The sequence below is a fragment of the Rhododendron vialii genome, chromosome 11a (genome assembly GCF_030253575.1).
Source record: "Rhododendron vialii isolate Sample 1 chromosome 11a, ASM3025357v1".
NCBI lineage: Eukaryota > Viridiplantae > Streptophyta > Magnoliopsida > Ericales > Ericaceae > Rhododendron > Rhododendron vialii.
The window spans coordinates 17,391,587-17,412,748 of NC_080567.1; the positions used below are offsets into that span (position 1 = coordinate 17,391,587).

The window sequence follows — 21,162 nt, forward strand, 5'->3', positions numbered from 1 at the left end:
AAATTTCAGTTTCGATCAAAATTTTTTACTTTTTCGATTCTTTTTATTGAGACGAATCAATAAATCACAAAAGTTTGACGCAAAATTAACAAATGCAAAAAATTTCAAATAAAAAATAAAATAAATTAACTTTTCAATCCAAACCCACCATTCGTCCTCTTCTTTAATTTCTTCTGCAAATTTTCTTTCTCCATTTCACCCTTTCTAAAAGGTATACATGAGCAGTTATAATTAATGGTAATACCCAAAGAAGAACAACAACAATTGAGTAAAGCTTTGATGAAATTGATTCGGTTTTTTCTAACGGTTATTGTGATTCACACTAGTTTGCTAGAGATTTTGAACCAGAATACAAAACTCCATAGATATAGGGTTGGTTACTTGGTTATCTCTTGTAACGACCCTGATTTTCGGTAAATAAAAATTTCGTTAAATATTTGAATTTTTCTTAATTACTTGGAAATTACTTTTAAAAAAAATTTCTTTTTAATCCATATAATCCCTCATAATTAGATTTAAGCCCTTTAAATTTTATTTCTTGACTAGAAGTTCTACATGACAAGTAGAATTAGTTTTTAATCGACTAGTTGGAGGAATCGAACTACCAAATTACCTAGTTATAATTTCCTAACCCTAGATGGACCTTTTTGACCATCTTTGAGCCATGTGAATCCCTCCCAACCCTAATTGAACCATTAGGCCATTAAAGGTAATCATTATACCCCATGACTAGTCATTCAAAGCCCATACCAATTGGTTAATAAATGTTAGGAAAATCTTTATCCTTTGGATAATGGAAGCTAGACAAGCCAAAGAATACAAAGATTTGACAAGACATATATATGGTTACCCACCAAAGTTACTTTCCTAGATTCTTTAAGTACACATATATGGTTATATATATATATATATAGCATGGTACAAGAGAGAGAGAGAGAGAGAGAGAGAGAGAGAGAGAGAGGCCGAGAAAGGGAGAAAGAAGAGTGAGGTGTGTGCTTGTGTGTTGTGCACTCCAAGCTACCCCATCAGCCTTAAGTCTATTTATGACCATGCCAACCCATTCTAGGCTACTTTAGTCATAAACCTAGCCCATGATTTTGTTCTTCCTTACAAGTAAACTCTTTCTAGGACAAGACAAGCCATAAACCCTTCATAATAACCTAGGATTTTGCCTAATATTGGATTGACAATCGAGGGAAGGCTATGACTTGATTAGAGGGCTTGATTTGACCAAACAATGGAGCAAAATCCATGGGAAATGAGAGAGAGAGAGGGCCTGCCAAAGGGGGAGGAGAGGGAGCCAAGTTCTTGCTATAAATAGCACCCCCCATTCACCATTAAACTCACACCTTCAAATCCTCCAACTTCTCTCTAGAAAATCCTTGTGTTCTTACTTTGTTCTTCCTTGTTCTTGAGTGTTCTTGAGTTCTTCTTGTGTTCTTCAAGAAACTCAACCTAAACCCCTCTTTCGATCCATAAAGTTTAGTAGTTTAGTCACAAAGAAGTTTCAAAAGAAACCTTTCTCTTTCGAAGCTATCGGAAGTTCACTGTATGAAGTTACTCCGCCCGATCGTCAACTTACATTCCGTAGTCGTCACTACCGCTAAGAAGAAAGGTAAAGTCCCTTGTCCACTAACCGCACGTATAGCATAAAATCGTATGTTGGAAAGTAGAATGTCCTTACTCTCCAGTTCAAGGCATAAAATAGAATATCCTTAACCGTTTTTCTCTAAGTAGATAAGGTTATCTATCAATTATAATGTTTGGAATGCATGATAGTCAACAAACTTATTTTTGCTAATGGAAGTATGAGCATGTATACGTGAATTGTTTGTATTATTTGTTGAAGTGATAAAGCATGAGTGATCTTGCTAGTTTAGTTTCAAGATTACAATGAATGATTATCATTATGTATGTGAAAAGTCCTACAGCGGAGTCGTTGCATGAAAATGAGACACAGAAATCGAGAAAGTAGAAACATGATACTAGGGTGTGGTTAATGGAATGATGTGATTTGCAAAAGAGAAATATTTTGGAAACTACAATGTGGCCGGACTTGGTAACCCATTGTGAGGAGTGCATGTGTAAAGTACTTTCAAAAAACCAATGGGAACCCGGAGCGGCGGAACCATTGTGGTATATTCGGGAACCTGGAGCGGCGGAACCGAGGGTTGAATTGTGGTTTGGTTATCCGCGGAGAGGAGCCAACACAATTGATTTAATGATTTTCGAAAACTCACATGGGAATCCGGAGCGGCGGAACCATTGTGAGGATACTCGGGAACCCGGAGCGGCGGAACCGAGGGTTTTGAACTGTGGATTGGTTATCCGTGGAGAGGAGCCAATGCCAAATTCAATGTTTTTGTGTGCCAATGAGAACCCGGTGCGGTGGAATCATTGTGAGGATACTCGGAAGACTGGAACGGCGGAACCGAGGTCGGGTGTGTTAAAAACTAATTTTGGAAATGTTGATTTGGTAAATGAAAGGTGAAAAATAGTGACATGGTCTACGAAATGTCGCGTAGGAGAAACTCAGGAAATCAAGGACACCTATGTTAGTTTGGATAGTGAATGTGGATGTGTCATTGTTAACTGTTTTGTCAAATATGCATGAATTATGTGGAAATCATTAAATTTGTGGTCTATTGTTTGTAAGTTAAGGGTTAGTGGGTATGAGTTATTCTATTGAGCTTTTGTAGCTCACGGTGTTACCTTTGGTGACCCTGACATATTATATCTGTGGCGACGCTGGTATAATGTGACAGACTTGGTAGATGAACAGGGTGAGCTGTACACCTTGGAGGCTTTTGGAGCCGAAGAGCTGGCTAGGATGGAAGAGCAGGTGGAGCTGTAGTTAGGAACCTTAGTTTCCCTTCCCTAGTGTAATAAAAGTACTCCCATGGGAGTTATGATGTAATAATGAGTCAGACTCTATTAAGATTTTCAATGAAACTTCCTATTTAACGTTCCCAAAATTCGGGGCGTTACATCTCTCTTCTTCTAGAATTGCTAGATTTTATAAATTGTTTCCTTTTCAAATTAAAGTTCTTTGTTGGGAGCATTTTGTCCATATCTGATTTAGAATTGAAGTCGTCTAAGTAAAAAAAATTTGCTAGATGACCAAAATTGGTCGAAAATTATAGATTTTTAGTAGTTTGGAGTACTCTATCACAATACTTTTAGCTCTTGGAGAAGAAAACAAGAAAGAGGACAAAATGGGTGAGAGAGAAAGAGAGAGAGAGAGAGAGAGAGAGAGTGACAAAGAGTAGAGAGGGCTTGCGGTGTAATACAGTAATATCCGCCCAATACAACACCGTTTGGATGGGGCTGTAAGTTGCAGTCTTTTTAAGGCACTATAGGGATTTGGAGTCCGATGTCAGGAAAGGGGTGGGGGGAAGCATTTTGCTTTTAGTATTGATAATGAATTGAGCAAGGGAAGCATAATCATGAGTAGAGAGATCAATTTCAAATTTTTTGAGTTTCTTCCCTTTTTATATATTTGTTTAGAGGATACTCCAGTTGTGCTCTAGGAGACAATAGGGTCTCTGAATTCAGGAGACTAGGGGCGGTTATATAATTTTAGGTCAGCAGTAACAAAAAATGCATAACAAAATATTTTGCATACAAAATACGATATACAATAAAAAATATTTACTTTGGGGTAAAACTTAACAAGCATGCTTATTATATATATATATACACACACAGTTCGAATCCTGTAAGAGATCCTAGATTTTGGCTAAAATGTGGACCATGATTTCAACCGTTGGATTGTGTTTTCAATGGTTCGGATCTGCGGACAATCTTTGACCGGTAATAAACTAGTGTAGTTTTTTTTTATCTCAAAAGGGTATGTGACTCTAAAGCCTATTGCAGCCACCCATGGGGGAGATGAATAAGTATAATTAGGGATGGGCATGGCTGACACGAAAAATAATATAATACTAAAAATAAACATTTTTATGGGTAATTTTATACATTGGATATTAGTTTGATGAACTGTCAACTAAAAAAAATAAAAATTTAGCGAAAAGTAGAACTTTTTGACATAACAACATGACCCGAAAATGACACGACCTGAACATGACACGAAAGATTTGATGAGTTCAAAAATGTTGTGGGATTTCATAAATAAGATTTTGATACATAACCCGAAAATGACACGAAATTACCGGTTGTCCACCCCTAAGTATAATGAACTCCATTAATAAAAATTAATTTTTGTTACTATCAATTTAAAATAAATCACTCAAGAATAATTTACATAGTCTGATTACGCTAAGGCCTATTTTGACTTAATAATCTTAGAGGATTATTTTTTCCTCTAGTCATTTTTTTTTGATTTGCCAGTTTTTTTTTTTGAAAATTTTTAGAGAATTATTTTTATTGGTTCGTCTCGACGAGAGAAATCTAGAAAGTAAAAATTATGTTCAAAACTAAATTTGAGACGTACTAATAATTTACCAAAAGTTAATGCAAAAGTAACAAATGCAGTTTTTTTAAATATGGATGAAAAAATAAACTAAATGGATTATTAAGCCAAATTAGCCCTAAGCCTTTGGATGTATAGCAACTTTTTCAAAAAAGAAAAAAGAAAAAGAAAAGTTATTTCAACCATTGTGGAAAATTATGAAACCGTGGAAGGGTTTTTTCAAATCTCTCTTCTTTTTTTTATTGAGTGAAAGGGTTGGTTGACTTGGGCAAAAAAGTGAGAAATTTCATCAAGAATAAAGGGTAAAGTTGTAATTCAGAAGGCAAGGTAAAACAATGAATATGTTCCCAAGGTTTGCAATCAGAAAAGTAGTTTTTTTTTTTTAACTGAGTCAGCAAAGTAGTTGGAAGAATGTGAATATTGCATCGGTCGAAAAAAAAGCTCACACTTAACCTACGCCTATAGGGCAGAGAATAGCAAAACCAGCTACCTGTAGGGCTATTAGCCCTGGTACTTGTAGCCACAGATCAGAACTGAAGTTAAGAGGTTTGCTACATGTATCACACTAACCTCTGATACATGTAGCAACATAAAATATCTGCAGTTTTTTGTGCCCAATTTTGGGATATTAAGGACTTTTGTAGCACGATTGTAAGGGGTATATGTACTAACTTCAATTTTTTATAAATAAAAATTTTATTAAATATTTGAATTTTTTTAATTAATTCTTGAATTGCTTTATAAATTCCGTTTTACTTTCTAATACTCCGTCATAATTAATTTCATTCTTCGTAAAAATTGAATTACTACGCATCGGGCTATCTAGCCATTTTTTAAAGACAAGTGGGCTTATATATACACTTGTATATTTTCTTGGTGACAAAAAAAATTTAATTTATAATATTATATTTTTTGGCTAGAAATCCTACTTGACAAGTCTAGTTAAATTCTAAATCCTAGTTGGGTCTTTTTAACCCTTGAAGAATATGTAATTACTTCTCTTCCAAGTGTAGTCTTTTCAAGAATTGTGCCATATCTCTCATCATCATCAATTTTTTAGTCTTCCATGCATTAGTCAAATAAGCCACATGCACACATCACTTGACAAGTTAAAACCAAATCCCATCATTTCCTTCTAAAGTACTAACAATAATGACTTGGATTACTTGTTGACCTTTCCAAATAAGACTAGTCAATCCAAAAGCCTATGATTGTACTTTTGTCCTCTTCCTAGCAAATGATTTTCTCAAATAAAATCTAGTCTTATCCTTGAAAGATTACTTTGAGTAGTCATTTTCATCTTGTTGATCAAGCAAACTAGTTCTACGATAATCATGGCCTAAATTAGACTTGACAACTCATAAAACCCCTCATGATGGCCTACGTTTGAAGAGACAAAAGATAGAAGTATGGGCCTTGCTTGTTGTAGGAGTTTTGAGCAAAATCTAGTGTCTTGACAAGACAAAATTATGGGAGAGAGAGAGAGAGAGAGAGAGAGAGAGAGAGAAAGAGAGAGAGAGAGAGACAGGGGGCCGGCCATGGAGAGGAGGAGGAGTCCTTCATTTTCCTATAAATAGGAGCCTCACTCCAAGCTTTCTTCACACCTTCAAGCATTGCTCCTCATTCTATCTAGAAATTCTAAGTGTTCTTGATTGTTCTTAGCTTATCCTTGAAGTTCTAAGCCTTGTTCTTGAGTTTTTCAAGAAACTCATCCAAAACCACCACCAAACGACCACTCGACCACCCTCTCGACCCAAAAAGTAGTTAGGAAAGTTCACATTTTTGTTTTTAGGAAAAGAAAGTCCATTTTTTTCCTTTCCTCCTAGTTCATGATCAAGTTAGTTTCTAGAGAAAAAGAAAGTCTCTTCTTTTCTCTTTCGAAGCTACCATAAGCGGTCACTCCGTTCAATAGCTACATTTACCTTCCGTAAGCCGATTACCTTCTTTTCTGTAGCCATACCATCCGCCAAGAAGAACAGTAGAATATTTCTACTCACTTTCTCCAGTAAAAATTTTAGTTATATTTTTTTTTGTGTGTTTAAAAATGCATGTTAAGTTAAAGTACTAAAAATAGCTAGCAAACTTGTTTTACTAAAATTTTGAAATGAAATATGATTATGTTGAATATCTCGACTTTTATTCCGGAAAATATATAAAATGTAAGAAATAATAGTTTGATTGGTAGCATGGTTACTTAGATTTTATTTGAAAGGGGTTATGAGCATGTATACAAGTTTTTAGTTCTTAATTTACTTGTCTTGATGTTGAGTTATGTGCATATTTTGTTGAATTTATAGACTAGTCGATGGATTAAGCATGAAAAACACCATAGAATTAGATGATCTTGTTGTTTAATTATTCTAGTTTAGTTTCAAGATTACGATCAATGATGCATGTTTACAAGACACTGTATATAGTATTCTTATGTGGAAAGTTCGACTGTGGAGTCTTTGCTTGAAAACGAGATACGAAAATCGAGAAAGTCTAAGAACATGAAATGTAGGGTACTAATAATGAAAAGACGTGTTTTTCAAGAAAGGAAATGTTTTTGCAACTGCAATGTGACCGGACTTGATAGCCCATTATGTGTGTGTGGGTTGCCAATGGGGCCAAACTTGGTAGTCTCATTGGAGGTGTGACTTGGTTATCTGCAGAGAGGAGCCAATGTGAATGTGTGCCAATGGGAGCTTGAAACAGCGAAATTATTGTGAGGATACTCAGGAGCCTGGGATAGCGGAATCGAGGTTGGGTGTGTAAATAATTTTGGAAATGTTGATTTGAAAAATGAAAAGTGAAATCGATCGTTAGAAAAAAATGGTGACATGGTCTACGAAAATATTGCATAGGAGAAACTCTAATTACACGGACACTGATGCCAGTTGAATAGTGAATGTGCATGTGTTATTGTTAATCTCTGAATTGGAAGTTGTTGAATGCACATGTGTTATTGACATGTTATCGCAGAATATTTACCTGTTATAGTATGTTGCTATTATGTCCTGTTATTAGAAATTATCGGTTAGCAGGTATGAGATTATTCTGCTGAGCTTTTGTAGCTCATGGTGTTACTGTTGTAATCCTGACATATTATACTAGGGGTGACGCTAGTATAATGTGTCAGACTTTGTAGATGAGCAGAGTGAACTCTATACCTTGGAGGCTTCCGAAGCTGGCTAGGATGGAGGAGTATGCAGAGTAGTAGATAGGAACCCTAGTTTCCCTTCCTTTGTTGAATAAATATATTCTTGTGAGAATTATGCTGTAATAATGAGCCAGACTCTATTTAGATTTTTAATAAAAATGTTTATTTAACGTTATCAAAATTAGGGGCGTTACAGCTTGGTATTAGAGCCCTAGGTTCAAACCATCGGCCATAAGAAGTTGGGTAGACCACATCTTATACTGATACTAATTTGAGGTTTAAATTTTTTCTTGTAGATGAACCACCTCAATCCTTACCAAGTCAACTTGTTAGCTGAGGCCCATTGACTTAGAAGCACCATAAGAACGATGACAAACCAACTAGTGGAGGATCCCTATTTCCCCTATGCCCCCCTATGCTCATGACTTCTACCAAGAGTATGGTGTCATTCTGCTTCTTAAGGATGAGGAGGAAGATTAAGACGTAGCAGCACCCATCCTAGTTCAGATAGCACCCCGCTAATATGGAGTTTGTGGTTGAGAGAGCCGAAGAGGAACCTGAGGAGGACCTCAAGGAGCCGGAAGGGGATATCTCGAGGAGGAAGCAATGGATGAGGAGGATCCTGAGGAGAATGTGCCTCAGATCGGATCGAAGGACTAGGAGATAGAGTCTGAGGAGGAGATGGAACCTAAGGTGGCTGAACAGGAGCCGGAGGTTATGGATATACTCCATGACTCCAGTGATGTTCCACCACCACCATGTGAGACTGACATAGGCATGTTTGTGATCCGATATCCGGACATCTTCTAGACTGGATAGGAAAAGCTTAGCGGTGGTTAGGCTTTGATGTAGTAGGGATGCAGTAGGAAGCTTTGACTAGTAGGACAATTTATGCTGTACTCGTTTCCATTTAGTAATAAAAGACTTGTTATTTCAGTTGCTACTAGTTCTAATATGCTTCTTTTAGTACATGATCACTGTTCACGTGCACACTTGTATTTTTATCCTTGTGCCTGCCTACTGTTCATGTATGGTCTACACCCTACACTGTTAAGTCTAATATATAATTTTCGTTATTATAGATATGGATAGCCGTACCTTTGTTGCCCTAAGCACCATAGCGGACCTATTGTACTATAAGGCCCTGCTGGCACCTGAGAGCTTTACCCCCGTGCCTCACTTAGGTATCCAGGACTCTTAGACTGGCTACCAGCTATACGACCTAGTTGTGATGACACCTCTTACCAATGAAGTCCCGCACATGGATGTTGACACTCAGGACTTATCGTACTTTGGCTCTGAGCCGCTTGAGGAGTTGCCCCTTCTAACCATAACGGAGCTAGCCGGGCAATTTCGCCGAAAGGGAGAGCGTTGGCTCGAAGAAAGGGAGAGTGGCTCTGAGCCGCTTGAGGAGTTGCCCCTTCTAACTTTAATGGAGCTAGCCGGGCAATTTCGCCGGAAGGGAGAGCGTTGGCTCGAAGAAAGTGAGAGGGAGTGGATGGAGTAGTTGAAAGAGTTCTACGGACTCATTCCACCCTGACAGTAGAGTAGTAGTAGTGTTAGAATAAGGCCCTGATAGTCTATGGTATGCACTTGTGGTACACTAAGGCAAAAAGGACCATGTAGTAGGAGTTATGTATGACCATTTTGTCTTGGCATGTATTAGGAGAATTTCACCTTGTGTTCTGCTCACCTTTTGTCATTGTAGTAGAACTCTATGCCTCTGTTGTATCATTTGCTTATCTATGAAAAGCTTGTGTTATTAAATAAGAGTGCTGTTAGATACTACCTTATAAGTTGCTTTCAATCTGTTAGAAAGTATACCCTTTGCAAAAGAAAATTTGTTTACCAAGTAGACTAAATCCTCTTTGATTTTTACTGGTAGATGATAAACACGCACAACAGATTAGGACATGATAACAGTGGACCCTCTAACCCAAACAATGGAAACCCAGACTTGACCCAAATCATGCAAGCTTTCATAACCGCCCTGATTGCCAACAGTCAAACCCAAAACCACAATAACGGACCTATGACCTGAACCCAAGCCATGAACTAGTTCTATAAACGCCAACCGCCAACCTTTCATGGTGACACTGACCCTGTCGTGGCAGAAACATGGCTGAAAGAAGTCAAAGTTATCCTTAGAACCCTGGGAATCACCCAAGACGGAGATTCAGCAGCTCTGGCCACTTACCAGCTGAAATGAGAGGCCCGTTACTGGTGAGACCTAATGGAAGCAACCCACGCTGTGGCCACTATGACCTTTACCCAGTTCGAGAGCCCTTTTCTGGACAAATACTTCTCGACACCACTAAAGCTAGCCAAGGAGCAGGAGTTCACGAGTCTGAAGTAGGGGACGATGACTGTCACCCAGTATGCGACTAAGTTCGAAGAGTTGTCGCATTATGCACTCAATTGCATACCGACCAAGGATGCCAAAGCCCCGAGATTTGAGTGGGGCTTGACCACCGCTAGGAGGGCTATGGTAGCTTAGAACTCCACCACATATGCTGCAGTGGTGCAATGTGCTCTCCGTCTGGAGAGAGAAGAAATGGACTTCAAGGTCGATGGAAGAAAGTCGCAGGCAATTCTGGTGGACCATCTGAACCAACCAAACTAGCAACAACAACAGTAACCGCATACCCTATCCTGCCAAAACCTCTAGCCAGCCTCAGCACAACCAGGCCGAAAGGGATACTGCATCTGGTCGATTCGAACAACAAAGGGGTGGTCAGGACCTAGCAACAATTAAGTGTTACAACTATCAGACTATGGGCCACTACAGCTGCTAATGCCCGCTACCTCAAAGGGAGAGGAATGGGAACTTTGTGAGTCAGAGGAATCAATAGACTGGTTTTGTGAAGCAGATCTCTGGGGGCCCATCGTAGCAGTAGAATGGGCAGAACAAGGGAAATGGGAAGCAGCCTATGGGGACCCAGCAGGCTATAGGAGGGCGTATCTTCGCTCTGCAAATCGAGGAGACAAAGTCGGATCCGTCTATGATCCAAGGTATGCTACTGTTACTCAGCACCTGCGTACAAGCTTTGTTTGACTTTGGAGTATTGCACTCATTTATATCTACTGCCTACTTTACTGAACTAGCACTAAAAACAGAACCCCTAAGTACGAGTATGAAAGTAGCATCATCATTGGAGGTGAGTGTAGCTATTTGTCTAGTGTGTAGAGGGTGCAAACTAGAAGTAGCCAACCTGTGCCTGACCTGCGACCTTAAAGTGATCGACATGGTAAATTTTGACATAATCCTGGGGATGGACTGGCTATCAGCACATCGAGCTATCATAGATTGCCATCAGAAGATGGTAACGGCTTATACCCCTGATGGGATTCATTTTCAATTTAAGAGGGATAGACAGACGACAAATTCGACAACGAGAAGATCAAAGTGGCAGAATCAACTATTTGGATGGCTAGCTAGTCTTCAAATGGAAGAAGCCGACAGGATGGAATTGGGATTACCACACATCGTTTGTGAGTACGCTGATGTTTTCCCTGAAGAACTTCCTGGCTTATCCCCCCATAGAGAGATAAGACTTCACCATAGAACTCCAATCCAGAATCGCACCGATTTTTATGGTGCCATACCGGATGGCCCCTGTAAAGCTAAAGGAGCTTAAGACCCAATTGCAAGAACTGTTGGAGAAAAGGATTTGTCTAGGGAACACTGGCACTATTTGTGAAAAAGAAAAAAGGAACCTTATGGCTCTGCATCGACAACAGAAAGCTTAATCAGGTTATAATCAATAACCAGTATCCGTTGCCAAAGATCGATGACCTGTTTGATCAATTGAGAGGAGCACCTTGTTTCTCGAAAATCGATCTCCGATCAGGCTATCATCAACTAAGGATTCGGGACGAAGATATTGCCAAGACAGCCTTTCGCACCAGATACGGACACTACGAGTTTGTAGTGATGCCGTTCGGACTAACTAATGCTCCAACAGTATTCATGTGTTTCATGAACAAGATCTTTCAGTCCTACTTAGACAAATTTGTAGTGGTGTTCATTGACGACATCTTGATATACTCTGCTAGCAAGGAGGAGCACAAGGGACACCTTCGGATAGTACTACAAGTACTTCAAGATAGCCAACTCTATGCCAAAGCAAGTAAATGCTTGTTTTGGCCGAAAGTGATTAAATTCTTGGGGCATGTGGTATCCAAGAATAGAATCGCGGTGGATGACAGTAAGATCGAAGTAATGCTGAACTGGAAGTGGCCAACTTTAGTGTTTGAAATCAAAAGTTTTCTGGGTCTAGCTGGGTACTTTTGAAGATTCGTTCAAGACTTCTCAACCCTCGCCAAGCCAATGACGAGACTAACTCAGAAAGGACTGAAGCTGGATTGGAACGAAGCTTATGAGAAATCATTTGAGGAGCTGAAAAAGAGGCTGACCAGTGCACTTATACTTATCATTCCTGAGCAGGGTGTAAGTTATACGGTCTACTGCGACGCGTCAAGGGATGGTTTGGGATGCGTGCTAATGCAAAATGGAAAAGTTGTAGCTTATGGATCTCGACAACTTCGACCTCACGAGAAGAATTACCCCACTCATGACTTAGAATTGGCTGCAGTAGGGCTGCAGTAGTATTCACTCTAAAGTCCTGGCGTTACTATCTGTGGGGAGAACAATTCGAGGTTTTCACCGACCACAAGAGCCTCAAGTATCTGTTCACATAGAAAGAGCTAAACGTGAGACAACCTCGATGGATGGAGTATTTGGAGGACTACAAGTTTACAATGTCTTATCATCCAGGTAAAGCCAACGTGGTGGCTGACGCTCTGAGCCGAAAAAATAGGGCACAGAAAGTCAAGATTGCCACAAAGGAGTGGGAAATGGTGGATACCCTCAATGAATTCAACTAGTGACCATCGTCAAGGAATGGGGACACACGTCTGTATGCTCTTGTTGCAAAACCCGCACTCCACCATGAGATCCTACTAGCATAGACCGTTGAGCAAGATTGCGAGTTCATACGATCTCGAATTCGAGAAGGGAAGGCACTACCTAGATGGACGATCGAGAATGATAATAGCCTGAGGTTCAAGGTAAAGGTGTTCGTACCTAACATTGGAACTCTTCGAGAAGCCGTACTCCAAGAAGCTCACCATTCAAACTTTGCAGTTCACTCTGGTGGTACAAAGATGTATCATGATCTGCGAAGGATGTACTGATGGGAAGGAATGAAGAAGGAGGTGGCCCAGTTTGTGTCTACTTGTCTAGTGTGTCAGCAAGTCAAGGTTGAATACCAGAAACCTAGAGGAGGTCTTCAACTATTATCGATTCCGACCTGGAAGTGGGAGCATATCTTGATGGATTTTGTGACTGGACTGTCAAAATCTATCAAGTCAAACACTGCTATTTGGGCAGTTATGGATCGACTCACTAAGTATGCGTATTTATTCCTCTTGTGCGGAGAAGGCTTCACAGCCCTGTTTCACGATTTTTTAAGCAAAAGACTTTTACAGGGATTTCGGATTAACAATCATTGTCCTATTATCTCTCATTTATTGTTTGCGGATGATTCTATTGTATTTTGTCGTGCCACAGTTCAAGATTGCGAGGCTTTGTCTCAGATCCTTGCTTCCTATGAAGCTGCCTCTGGCCAAAAGATCAACAAAGACAAATCCTCAGTGTTCTTCAGTCCCAGTACTCCAGTCCAGGCTCGGAATCTTTTATCAGCAACGGTGGGCATATCGATGGAGGCGTACGGTGCAAAATATTTGGGGTTACCATTATTCCTTGGTCGCTCTAAGCGTGATCTATTTCAATACATCAAGGATAGAACAACAAAGCGGCTGCGGAGCTACAAGGAATCCAAGATTAATCATGCAGGGCGGGAGGTTTTGTTAAAATCAGTTCTTTTGTCGCATCCAAATTATGCTATGTCTTGTTTTCGGTTGCCTAAAACTCTTTTGCAGCAAATTTCATCCGAAATTGCAAGATTCTGGTGGGGTTCTAAGGAAGGGGAACGAAAAATTCATTGGATTAAGTGGGAAAAACTGAGCAGGTGTAAAGGTGATGGTGGATTGGGGCTACGTGATTTGGAGACTTTTAATCAAGCTTTATTAGCTAAACAAGGCTGGAAACTAATTTTTGGTACATCTTCTCTATTTAGACAGATCTTTAAGGGAAGGTATTTCCCTCGTACATCATTCTGGCATGCCAACGCTAGTAGCCAATCCTCATGGGCATGGAAGAGCATAGTCTGGGCCCGAGAACTAATTGATAAGGGATGGATGTGGCAAGTCCAATCCGGGAAAGATATACATGTTTGGGAAGACCCTTGGTTGTCCAAGAATACTGATTTCAGAATTAATGGAACCACACTCAGAAAAGAGGACATAAAGAAAGTTGCTGATCTTATTGATTCTGATACGAAGTCCTGAAAGATTTCTCTAATCCGTGAGACCTTCAATCAAGAGGATGCAGATGTGATTCTCTCTTTTCCTATCAGTTATACCAGCCAAAGAGATCGTAAAATTTGGCACCCATCCCCGAATGGGACCTTCTCGGTCAAGTCGGCTTACCGTCTAGCGAAGGAAAGTTCAAGTTCTCATCGCAACTTTCAGGAAGGCCAAACAAGCTCCTTAAGCGTCTCACCAACAGTATGGAAGAAGCTATGGGGACTTTCAATCCATCCGAAGGTGAAGATATTTATCTGGAAGTGTTTTAATAATGCGGTGGCAACAAATTCAGCATTGGTATCACGCAAAGTCAGAGCTGACCCAGTTTGCATTTGTTGTGGTAAAGCGGATGAATCAATCGCACATTTTCTTTTTCAGTGTGAGGCTGCAATCAAAGTCTGGATCCATTCTCCATTTCGGCTAAGACCTGAAGAACTGCTCGATTGTAGACACATGGTTGATTGGTGGGAATGCATCTATGATCGTATAACACAGAGTCATTTGCCCTCTCCCTTCCTAGGTATGGCTTTACTTTATTGTTGGTGGATATGACGAGCAAGGAATGATTTTATTTTCAATGGAATAGTATGGGCAACAGATGCTGTTAGTAGGAAAACGCAAGGTGATTTTTACGAGTTTCAGGACACTAACACTAAGGTCCCCCATCCCCCATTGAGTTCCTCTCTGATGGGGACCTTGGTGTGGCAGCGACCCGAAATGAATGTGCTGAAGATAAACGTCGATGCGACGGTTTGCAGGAGCTCAAATTCTATTGGCACAGGGGCAGTGGCTCGAAGGGATAATGGTCAGGTTATTGGTATTTTTCCAGCTATTCATGAGGGGATCAACTCTTCCAGAATTGCTGAAGCTTTTGCCATTCGCAATGGGTTAAAATTGGGGACTGCTCTAAAGTATCCTAAGGTGCATATTGACGCGGAGGCGATTGTGAGGAGTTGCAGTGATGATCAAAATCCTCCCTCCGATATAGCAGTAGTTATCCATGATTGTTTAGTCTTGAAGAATTCTTTCACTTCCTGTGTTTTTGGCTTTGTTAAACGTGAATGTAATAGGGCTGCGCACTGTTGTGCTCAAAAAGCCCTTTCCAATGGCATGTCTGGTCTGTGGACATCCATTTTACCCCCATGGGGTTCTCATCTCTCTGATGTTTAGGCTTTGCCTATTAGATGAATAACAATCTTCTCACCTTTTGCCACAAAAAAAAAAAGATGACAGAGAACATAGAGAATCTGAGCTTGCTGTATATTCGAGAGATTGTGTGCCTACATGGAGCACCTGTTTCAATAGTATCTAACAGAGACCCACGTTTCGTGTAACATTTTTGGAAGGGACTATAAAAGGCAATGGGAACAGATGTAAGGCTTAGAATGGCCTTTCACCCACAGTTAGATGGACAAAAAAAGGAGCAGAAATAGAAGTTGCTTTTTTTCAAACTCAACCGAAGACTATCAACAAAATCCAATATCCTGCTCAGAGATTTCTTTATGCAGGAACTGATAGATATTACTATCCTCGTCCTAGTCCTCAAGATATTCTCTATAAGGAAGCTGGTTTCTATCGTCAAAATTCATATAGTGGTAAGACTATATATGAATGGAATATAGATGGAATGACAAAATATCAAATTTTTGAAGTGGTACATCAAATGATGATGTACAGTACTATTTGTAAACAAAATGAAAATTCTGACCACCAAATTGCTAGTTTTATCACTGCTAGTTTTACTGGTATAATTAAAGGCTAGTGGAATAATATTTTGAATATAACTCAACGTAATGAAATTTTAACCGCTATAAAGCAGGAAAATGGTCGTACGCATGAAGATGTTGTTTATACTCTTATTCAATCTATTATTCTTCATTTTGTTGGTCAATAGGATAACCAAAGAGAAAGAAGTAGGGAATTACTACAAAATTTGAAGTGTCCAACATTAACTCATTTTCGTTGGTACAAAAATGTCTTTTTAGCTAAAGTAATGCAGAGGCATGATGCTAATAATGAGCATTAGAAATCAAAGTTTATTGATGATTTACCTCACTTTTTTGCTGAAAAAATTAGAAAGAAGTAAAGGGATCTACATAATGGTTTAACTATTGTTTATGATAATTATGCTTATGGTCAATTAATCTCCATGACAATCCAAGAAGGATTAGCTTTATGTAATGACATAAAATTACGTAACTAGTTAAAGAAACAACACTTGACTGGTAAACAAGGATTAGGTGAATTCTGTGACCAATTTGCTTATGATATGAATACATATCCAAAAGCCTATAAGAAGAAAAATCATAGTAATAAGGCTATGAAAAAGAATTCCAAGAGAAAACCTTATAAGAAAAGAAAGTCAGAACAAACTGGTCCAAAAGAATCTACTTCTAAAAAGAAGCAAAATGATAGACCTAATAAGAAGGTTACAGCAAAATGCTTTAAATTTGGGAAGATCGGACATTACGCTATAAGTGTAAGACCAAGAAAAAGCTCAATGAGCTTCAAATAGATGAAGTGTTAAAACAATAACTCTTCAAACTTATGATAGATTCTAGTGACTCAGAATCAGAAAATGATTCAGAGGATCAGGTGAATGAAATTTCTCAAGAAGAAGATGCTTCTTCCAGCTCAGAGGAAGACGATATCCCTACTAATTGTATTTGAGTAATCTTGAATGCTCTACCTCTGATAATTATTGGAAGGCCATAGTTGAAATGAATGGTCTTTGTATTACTGTTCTAACTGATAAACAAAAGAGTTTATTAGAAATTATTGATCAAATTCAAGATCCACAATTAAAGATAAAGGTCATATAAACTTGTATTTCTTCTACTAAGGAGGAGGATGAAGTTAATGAAAAACCCCGTGTTTCTGATGGGACTTATAGTCTAAAAAATATTTTAGACAGATTGGAACAGGTAGATAATTATAAGCAGACAACAATCCTAGATTTGAAAGGAGAGATCAATAATTTAAAAACAGAGATTAAAATGCTAAAATCACTTCAAAATCAAGCTACTCAGGAGTTTTTTTTTTATATGAATCAAAGGCTAAATACTTTAGAATATAAAGGTTGCTCTGATGAGAATGATAATCCAGATTATTTGAATATCATTAATAATGTGGTATACCAAAAATGACATATAAGAATAAACTTAGTTATTCAAAAGGAGTACACTATCAGTAATATTATTGCTTTAGTTGATAGTGGTGCGGATATGAATTATATCCAAGAAGGGTTAGTTCCAACCCAATATTTTGAGAAGACTTCTCAAAGTCTCACTAATGCGAGTAGTTCCAAAATGATAATCATTATAAGCTCAATAATGTTTACGTTTGTAATCAAGGAGTTTGCTTGGAGACAACCTTCCTTAGTATCATAAATCTCCAGCAACAATTGATCTTAGGCACACCATTTCTAGCTATGTTGATGCCAATGCAATCCAGTACTGCTGGGATAACGCCCATATTGATGGCCATGAGATATTTTTTGAATTTGTTTCCTCTCCTACTTATAAGGAGATTAATGATATTATGAGAAAAATTTCAAGTATGGATAAACAAATAAATTTTTTTTCAAAAATAAATCCAAATTATGGGAATTGAAGAAACATTACAAAAACCTTCCATGAAGGAGAAAATATCTCAAATACAAAGAGATTTCAATAAAGAAATTTGTAGCAATATCCTTAATGCTTTCTGGGTAGAAAGAAATATATAATTTTATTACCATATGAGAAGGATTTTAATGAACGAAAAATCCCTACTAAGGCCAGGCCTTCTCAAATGAAACAAGAGTATTTAACAATGTGTCAAAGTGAAATTGGCAATTTACTCAAAAAAAACAATTAATTAGAAAATGTTACTCCCATTGGAGTTGTGAAGCTTTTTATGTTAATTAAAATGTTGAAAAGGAAAGAGGTGTTCCTAGATTGGTTATTAATTATAAGCCTCTTAATGAAGTTTTAATGTGGACTAGATAGCCAATCCCTAATAAAAAGGATTTATTAGACAGATTGAATAAAACAGTCATTTTTTCTGAATTTGATTTAAAATTAGGTTATTGGCAGATTCAAATTAAGGAATCTGATCATTACGAAACAACTTTTACTGTTCCTTTTGGACATTACGAATGGAATGTAATACCTTTTGGTCTGAAGAATGTACCTTCAGAATTCTAAAATATTATGAATGATATTTTTTACCCTTATGCTGAATTTTCCATTTGTTACATAGATGATGCTCTAAGTTTCTCTCATAACATAGATCAACATATTAAACATCTACGAATTTTTAAAGATGTCATTTAAAAGGAATGGTCTTGTAGTTTCTGCTTCTAAGATGAAATTATTTCAGAATAATGTCAGGTTCTTAGGACATAATATCCACCAAAGGAAAATTATTCCCATTGATAGAAGCATAGAATTTGCTTCTAAATTTCCTGATGAAATAAGATAAAAGACTCAACTACAAAGATTTTTAGGGAGTCTTAATTACATATAGCAGACTATTATAAAGAATTAGCCCAGGATTCTGCCCTTTTATATGAGAGACTACAAAAGAATTCACCACCTTGGACGGATCGCCATACAAAGGCTGTCCAAATAATAAAATTAAAGGCAAAACAGCTACCTTGCCTAGCAATTGCTAATCCTAAATGGAGAAAGATTGTGGAAACAGATGCTTCTAATTAGGGGTGAGCATGGACCGAATTGGTTTAGTTTTATAGTAATCTAATAACCAAACCACTACTTACGGATTATGAATTTAGAGAACCAAACCAACCCATAAAATTCATAAAACCAAACCAATCCAAATCATTCAAAGGCGGTTTGGTTTCGGTTTTGAGCCACGGTTCGCTTAAAATTGAGATATCATTACTATAAACTATTTTAAGTACTTAAAATTGCACAGATAACTTAAACTAAAAGTTATATTGAAATTAATATATTAAAATCATCAAAACTCACTAACATCAACCAACTAAATAAGAATAGAATACATTAGAAAATAAGTTACTGAGAAAAAATAGTAGGAAATCACTTTACTAAGCCCAAACCTTGTATGTTTAGCGTAATAAAATTGTAGGAATAGGAAGTTTAGAAAATTAATATTGGAAGTGAAAGAAAACAATAGGGTGGTGGAATATAGTAATAGATAAGGAAATTAAGTTTATTAAGTATATCTAAACAAATTATATATATATATATATATATATGTGTGTGTGTGTGTGTGTGTGTGTGTGTGTGTGTGTGTGTGTGTGTGTGTGTTTATATATTACACGGTTCAGATCGGTTTGGAACCAAAACCATTAACGTAAATTCATAAACCAAACCATTTAACATGGTTTCTATTTTTTTAAACCGAGACCTAACCACATAATTAAAAAACCAAACCAAACTATTCGGTTTGGATTGGTTTGGACTGGATTCATGGTTTTATGGTTATTTTGCTCACCCCTACTTCTAATGTTGGTTATGAAGGCATCTTAAAATAATATAATCCAAACACTTCTAAGGAAAAATTGGTTAGATTCACTTCTGGACTTTTTAAGAATGCTCTGGTTAATTACAGCACAATAAAGAAAGAAATTCTTTCTATTTTTAAATGCATAAACAAATTTTAGAATGATTTGTTAAATCAACATTTTCTTCTTAAAATATATTACAATGTAGCAAAACAGGTTTTGAAACAAGATATTAAAAACCTTGCTTCAAAGCATATATTTGCTAGATGGCAGTCTGAATTATCTGCATTTGATTTGATATTGAATATATAAAAGGAGAAAATAATTTTCTCCCTCATTTTCTTACTCGTGAATTTTATAGGGATAAATGGAATTAATTGGAAAACTTGATATAATTTATCAAATAAAATTTTGGGAAGATTGTCTAAACGATCTTCGAGCTAGACGTCTTAATATGCCTTGTAATTCGTACAGAGTTAATATGATTATCTATCAAAGAAAGATTGCTGAACTGCAGCAACAATTAAATATTTTAGCTGCTTAGTAAAATGGTTCTTAGTAGAATTGAAATCATTCAAGCAATCAACTATTGGAAAAATCGGATAAAATATTTGAATAGTATTCCTGATATATCAATTAATGTATACAGAATAAATTTGGCATTATACAAACGGCGAAGTGCCGAATTGGAAGAACAATTACGTATCTTGGCTGCTTGATGGCACATCCTCTATCAGTGGATAATTTAGAATTGGGAGGTTTTCTTAAAAAAACATGTCCCTCAATTACGGGAAAGAGACTAAAATTTTTGATAACAAAAGATCAAAAATTTAGGAAGATCATGAGGAATCTAGCTCAGGCCAATAAAAAGCAAAATTTTTACAGATATTTTCCAACAAAATTCTACTTGAAAAGATGGGCAAATGCGACAAAAGCCATTAAACAATTTTATGATGAATATGGTTATTCGAATTTAGATGAGGATGATGAAATAGCCAATAATTATCATAATACAAGGCTTCAGCAAATTCAAGATAAACTGAATATTCTAGCTGGTGCTTAATCTTGGAGCATGAATCGACCTCCAGATAGAGGATGCGGACGAGGTAATAATTCTCGTGGTAGGGGTAAGCCAAGGGTTACCCAAGCAGATATAGAAGCCTACTTAAAGGCTTGGAAAATTCAATTTCCTTCTCTTCAGGATGTAGCTTTAGCATCTTCATCATCACTTTCAATAAAGGAAGTGGTCCAATCAGAAGAAATTTTCAAATTTTCGGAAACTATTGAGACAGTTATGATCCTGGAATCACAAGATGAACAATGAAAAGATGATCCTTGAAAAATTAAGTCCCGGTATATAGATACAATGAGTTATCCAGTCCTTGAGGGGAAATATAGATACATTTATGAAGTAATGCTTACGGAGTCTGGCTCAATGGAAATTACCCACACACATGACAACAAAATTGGTCAGAAAAATAGCCCAATCAATTATAGCAAAGCCATAATTAAGATGGTTTTGCCAGTTCATAAGTGGGAAATTCACCCACAAAAATCAAAATCTTTGTCAATTAGGATTGAAAATTGGGTTTCAGTAATCCAAATAATTACCGGGATTACATAGAAGCCTAGATAAAAGCTTTTTACTACCAGAATCAGAAAAAAAAAAACACTCATGGTTTTTTT

At 37.4% G+C, this 21,162-nt stretch overlaps 1 protein-coding gene across 1 annotated transcript; it reads left to right on the top strand.

The window, feature by feature from the left end:
• Positions 1 to 10,504: 10,504 nt before the first annotated feature.
• Positions 10,505 to 11,212, top strand: LOC131306938 (uncharacterized). The gene has a single exon (XM_058333369.1). The coding sequence runs from the start codon at positions 10,505 to 10,507 to the stop codon at positions 11,210 to 11,212; it is 708 nt and encodes a 235-aa protein (XP_058189352.1).
• Positions 11,213 to 21,162: the final 9,950 nt, after the last annotated feature.